Here is a 5,792-nt window from a genome sequence, read left to right as displayed (position 1 = left end):
TACATATATTAAATATATATATTATATATAATTATATGTAGATAATATATATATTATTTTTTAAAGCCTATATACAGAGAGAGGCTTTTCTGGGTCTAAGCCTGAAAATGTTTGTCCACAGGAGTGCATTTGCCCATTTGAGTAGGGTTATGAGTGTAAGCATTTGTAGGGTTAAGGGCATTATTTGTTGCCTGCCAGCACGATTTGCATGGGTACAAGACCTACGCTCAGGTCACCAGCTATGGCAGCCAGAAGAATCTTCTGCATCTGCACTCCAATGACCATCTACAGCTGGCTCCTGAGTGGGCAGTGGGCAGCAGAAGGTCACAGCGTAGGTTCCTACAGCCCTCCACTGAGGACCGCCTCTGCTGCTCCCAGACAATAAGGGATCTGAGTCACTCCTGCCCTCCTGGATGGAAAGGGCTATAATGAGCATCAACATCTGTCTTAGGTATAATCATGGGTATGGCACTGTTCCTGCAAAACATTTGCACCAGGAAGCAACTTGACACATGGGTGAAGTTCCAAGTGAAGTAAAAGGCATGAAGTTAATTACCAGCAAGATCTGACATTTAGAAAAGGACTTTAAACAGGATTTATTTAAACACAATTTAGGCTTAATTCACAGCTTAAGTACTTGCACCCAAAACTGAGATTCAAAAAGACCTCTTCAGCGACCTGACCCTGGAGATCCCAACAGTTTCTAATATCTTCCTTCTTCAGCCTGAAACCACCATGCCTATGCACATCCAGAACGGATCAAGCAAACAATCCCCTCCTGCCAAAGACCCTCTACAAGACAGAAACCAGCACAACGCATGTCTGCACACCAAGATCTCCAGAGACATCTGGAGCATCCTTAACAAACCTGCTGCAAGAAGAGGGCTGAGAGCTTTGTCTTTAAAACACTGCCACCCAAGGAATAAAAATACCCAATAGCTCTTCTGCATTAGCCTGATGACCAGAGCTTCTCAGACCTAGTCCAAGTCTCTTGTTGCTTTAAACACATTTAAGGCTACATGCAGCTGCAGAGACATCTGTTTAACACAAAGCTAGAGGTTGTTCTGGATGGGAATATGTCAGAAAGAAATACAAGGTCCCTGTGGCCAAGAGGACAACCCACAAGTAAGAGCCTGCCTCTGTAAACCCAGCAGTTAAGGCATTCACCTCAGAGTGGAAAGTCCTGGATTCTGGCCCCACATCCTGATGATATTTCAACAGCTTGACATAAAATGCACAAGCAGATGCCAGAGAAGGGACTGCCACTAAGTCCTAGCTTAGCTCGAGCCACAAGACACATGCAAAGCAAAGCCCAGGAGGTTCCTGTGGTCCTAAGCAGGTCCCCATGACGGAGGCACTCATTACCTCTGCATCCTGGACATCCTGTGGAGCTCCATGTCGTCACTGCCGCGGAAACCTTTCGCAAAGGGATTGTTCTCAATCTTTAACTGGGTGATCTGAAAGGGAGGAAATGCAACGGGTTCATCGCAAGTCCAAGGCATGGCCTGGGAGAGAGGGGATATCATTTATTAAACCCAAGCCAATAGGGATGAGTAGGGAAAACACAGCTTTCAGGAACTCAAGCCATCCTTCAGCTCAGGCATTGACCATTCCAGATGGGCCTTCCTCTAGATCTCTCCACTGGAAAAATATCTTCTGTCAACAACTTCTTGCTTCTCTCAGGCTTGTCCCATAATTAACATGTAGGACTGTACAAACACACACAGATTTCCCAGTGGAAGAAATCTGCTTTCTTAAAGTTATTTACTTTCTTTTCGGTGTTGGGACAGAAAGTGCTTCACTGGTCAAGACATGAAAGTCATATTACCTGAAAAAGTCCACTGATACCAATGGGTATTTTCTCACCAATGGGCAGCCATGACCAAAACCTTACCTCTCAGATCCTGGATCCTTTCACTCAGACTGGTAATGCTCACCCTTTCTGTATTTCAGACCAGTTAAATGTATTCTAGATGCTCTGCATCTGATATCCTTCTCCAACCAGCCCAACACCTGTAAGCACTGCATGGACTCATTACCTAAGGTACATGAGGGCAACTCCACCTCTGACCATCATGTCCTGGAGGAATACTTATCTCCCCACTAATTAATTCTAGAAGGAATTAAGAGGGACTAATTTGCTCACCTAGTTGGCTACCTTCAGCATCTAAAGGTGAATCCCCTTCAGACTCCTAACTTTTGTCCTCTTACAACATCTAAATTAAACATTTAAAGCATCTGCTATACAGAACGTACCTTTATCCAGAACAAATGTGTTGCCCAAAGAGGTGCAGTCTTCTCCTTCATGTACCTCTCCTGAGGACTTAAGTGAATAGGTTTTCTCAAGCCAGGGGTTCTCTCATTTAAGCAAATATTAACTGTGAACCAGCACATGCTCAAACACCCTGCTGATCTTGTTCAAACTCACTCTGCCATGCCAAATTTGATGCAAATGCCTTGGTGTCTTTGAAGAGCAGGACTGAATCTGGATCAGGTGTGACCCAGCTGCCATGCCCGAATTGAGTGCCAGCCTCACACCAACTGCTCCTCCAGAGCTGGCATGGCAAAGGCAACATGAGCTCTGGCTTATTCAGCAGAAACACAACCATGAACCCATTCATATATGAAATAAGTCTGTCCACTGATAGAGTTTGTTATCAGAGAACCCCAGCCTTGGAGGAAGAGGAGAGGATCAGTCGTTGTGCAAAGTCCCGTACCAGCCTTCCGCTTATTTTTAATATTCAAGCAGAAGAGACAATAGTTTCCCTCCTCCTTCTCTATCACCACCAAGCCCTCAACCAGGAGTCAGGAGGACCATTGCACTTGCTCAGGAAAGGAAACACCACCGTGTTTGTCATTGAAGGAACTTCATGCACTCACCACATTTTATGGACATGCCATCTTTCCTTCCTATTGAAAGTCGGCCAACGGGAAGGAATAAGTTTGAGATTAATGATAGGTGAACAGAGAGAGGTTCCTGTTCACCAAGTCAAGCACACACAACTGGGCCCACGTCTTTGCCAAAATTCAAAGAGAAACATCTGTCTCAGCTAGTGTCAATAGCAAACCCCGCCAGGTGTCTGCACAGCCAGATTATTTTGCTATTTGCTCCTCTTATAGCATATTTTTTTCCAAAGATCATTTGTTTATTTACCATTTTTGCTTATTTCAGCCCTAAATCTCTCACAAAGACCCCTACACTTGTCCTCATGGCATTCCCATTAAATCAAGACCTAATTTAGTACATAAACAGTGCATCACTTTTTTTGTCACACATTTTGGATTTCAAAGAGAAGGATGAACAATCTGTTTGGTCCAATTTGCCATTTAAGCCATTCCCTAGCAGTAAAGCAGGGACAAATTTTATAATTAAAAGCTCTGAATGATTAGAGAAGCAGTTGTGTATTTTGCAAAGAAACTGCCTATTGGTTTCCACCAGAAAGGTGGTGGCATTCCTATAATGAATAATAGGCATTATTCATTTTTTTTTACTATTTCTGTGCAATTTGCATTCTAAAGCACACTACATGTACAAGCTGTCCTCTCTTGCTGAACCCAATGGCAATATTTGCTTGCATAAGTGAAGCCCTTCACTAAGGGAGGATTTAGAGCATTGGCACCAGCACACAAATGTACAAAGGGCCAGATTCATCCCAACCTGACCAAAGGCATTTTAACCAAGGCGCTTGCACTGGGAACCTCATCTCCCAGTTTTTTTCCTGCTGGAATCAATGGAGGGACATGGGCACTGCACTGGGGCTATGAAGTGGGTAGTATTGCCTTTACAGGTCCCCAGTGCTCTCTGCTAACCGGAGAAGTTGCTGTCAACACACTAGCCTCTAACTTAAGGACCTCAGATGAACGCCCTGTTTCATGAATCAAGCCTTTAATCACCCACAAAATGACAGAAAATATACCATATGGGACCTTGATACTGCAGATATGCTGCTCTATGAGTTAAGAAGCCCTCTAAACTTCATCAGGAAGACTCTTACAAGCACTGTATGTGCTGGTGGCAGAAAGCCCCATGTGAACCATGGCTAACTTCAGCGTCCTTAGAATCTGATATTTGCTAGATTGAAGGCATCTAGAAACCAGAGACTCCAGAAGGTTTTTCATTAGGTCTCAACTCTTTGATGATGGATTTTAGCAGGAGTTTTCAGAGCAAAGTTTCCCTAGATTATAACTCATGGCATTAGCCCTAGCACTAGATCAGGAAGGTCCAAGCCAGATTTAACAAAACTGCACACAACAAAATAGAAGATAGAGGAAAAAAAAATCTTGGTGAATCCCTGCTTTAGAAAACAGCCTGTGGAAGATATTTTGTTTAGCCAGCTTTTGGCTGACTTACAAACTACTTCAGAGGTGGAAAAGCAAACAGATGGGTGGAAATAACCTTCTTCTGGAGCAACTTTGCCACAGCGAAACTGTTTAATTGACTGTAATTCATTGCATGGGGGAAATCAAAAGCTGTCAGAAAGTCAAATGACAATTACATCATGAAAAATAAAAAACAAAAATACAATGTTCTGCAAGGTCATTAAGACAGAATGCCCAGGGCTAAATGATATAGCACAGATTCAATAAAACCATAGGGCTTTGCTTAAGTACTTGTTACTAAAAGAAGCTGATGGCAAAATTCAGTTCTGACCACTGATTTCTAAAGCTGCTGCAGACCCTTCTGAGGTAAGAGCTTACCAGGGTGAAGTCTTCCAGATTTACACTTTTCAGAGCTTGTTTGACCTATGGGTTCATCTTCACTTTAACAAGAGGTGACAGTTCCCAGTGAAAACTCAGTGCCACGGTCTGCACTCCTTTCTCTGGGCTAACTGACCACGAAGCACTTCTGCTGAGACTTTTCCCACAACCTCTTTAGCTCCAGCATGATAAAATCTAGCTTTGCATCTAGTTTGTTTGGTTTTGTTTTTTGTCACGGCCATGTATTTATATGGGTATGTGTGTCTACAGGCTCATGAGCACTGTCATGGTCAGGGTCGAAACTACCACTTAATACGATTTTTTATCAAGCACTTGCCATAATAAGATTTTTCTCAATTGCTTCTAACTTTACAAAAATTCGGTAGGACTGAAATGTTCCACAACAGGAGCCCTGGGCTTCTTTTTATTTACTTATTTTGCTGTCAACCAAACTGGTCCCACTTTTGTTTCAGTACTTCATCTAACGGAAAACACCTCTTTAAGCTCTTCTGAAGGCTTTTCTATAACTCCCCTAAAGGATGGGCATTATGGAAAAGTGACTTCATCTTCTGCAAAGGTGGATCTTTAGTTTCTGAACTTTATACTTGTGAACATCTGCCCCACTTGAACAACTTAAAATCTTGAGCAAGGAAAAAAAGATTCACCATTTAGGTCACCCCATTTAAAGTTGCAGAAGTTTGGGTGATTCCCTCTGGCTGAGCATGCCTGGACTGCCCCATGCTGTGGGGATCCATGCTGTCCCTGCCTTGCACGTGGCCATGGTTCTCCTCAGTGTGGCAGAGATGGACCAAGACAATCCCTGCCATTGCTGTAGCCAGCTGTGCTGGGAGCTACTGAGAGGCTGGGCTTCAGGCTTGAAAGCACAGAGCCTTTTTCTTTTGCACTCTCACATACCCCAGGTGGAAACCAAGTCAACATGGAAGAGGAAGCCAAACCAGAGCAGTGGGAAGGAAAGAAAGCAATGAAGACAAGGTGCCTGCTGAGACTGGGTACATCTGGCTGGGCCGAACAGAGAAGTTGGATGGGGAGCTAGGACTCTGAGCCCAAGGTAAAGGCCAGGGAAAGGGGGGGGC

The 5,792-nt window shown here is 43.8% G+C and overlaps 1 protein-coding gene across 1 annotated transcript in view; it reads right to left on the bottom strand.

The window, feature by feature from the left end:
* Positions 1-1,353: 1,353 nt before the first annotated feature.
* Positions 1,354-5,792, bottom strand: part of LOC104536645 (T-box transcription factor TBX5-like) — a 16,316-nt gene continuing 11,877 nt past the window's right edge. The window contains exon 6 of the mRNA XM_010179321.1: positions 1,354-1,457. Within this exon, the coding sequence (XP_010177623.1) occupies positions 1,362-1,457 (96 nt within the window). The 3' untranslated portion in view covers positions 1,354-1,361. The remainder of the gene's footprint in view (positions 1,458-5,792) is intronic.

Source organism: Mesitornis unicolor, unplaced genomic scaffold (genome assembly GCF_000695765.1).
Source record: "Mesitornis unicolor isolate BGI_N332 unplaced genomic scaffold, ASM69576v1 scaffold46282, whole genome shotgun sequence".
NCBI lineage: Eukaryota > Metazoa > Chordata > Aves > Mesitornithiformes > Mesitornithidae > Mesitornis > Mesitornis unicolor.
This window is presented reverse-complemented; position numbering and strand designations above follow the sequence as displayed.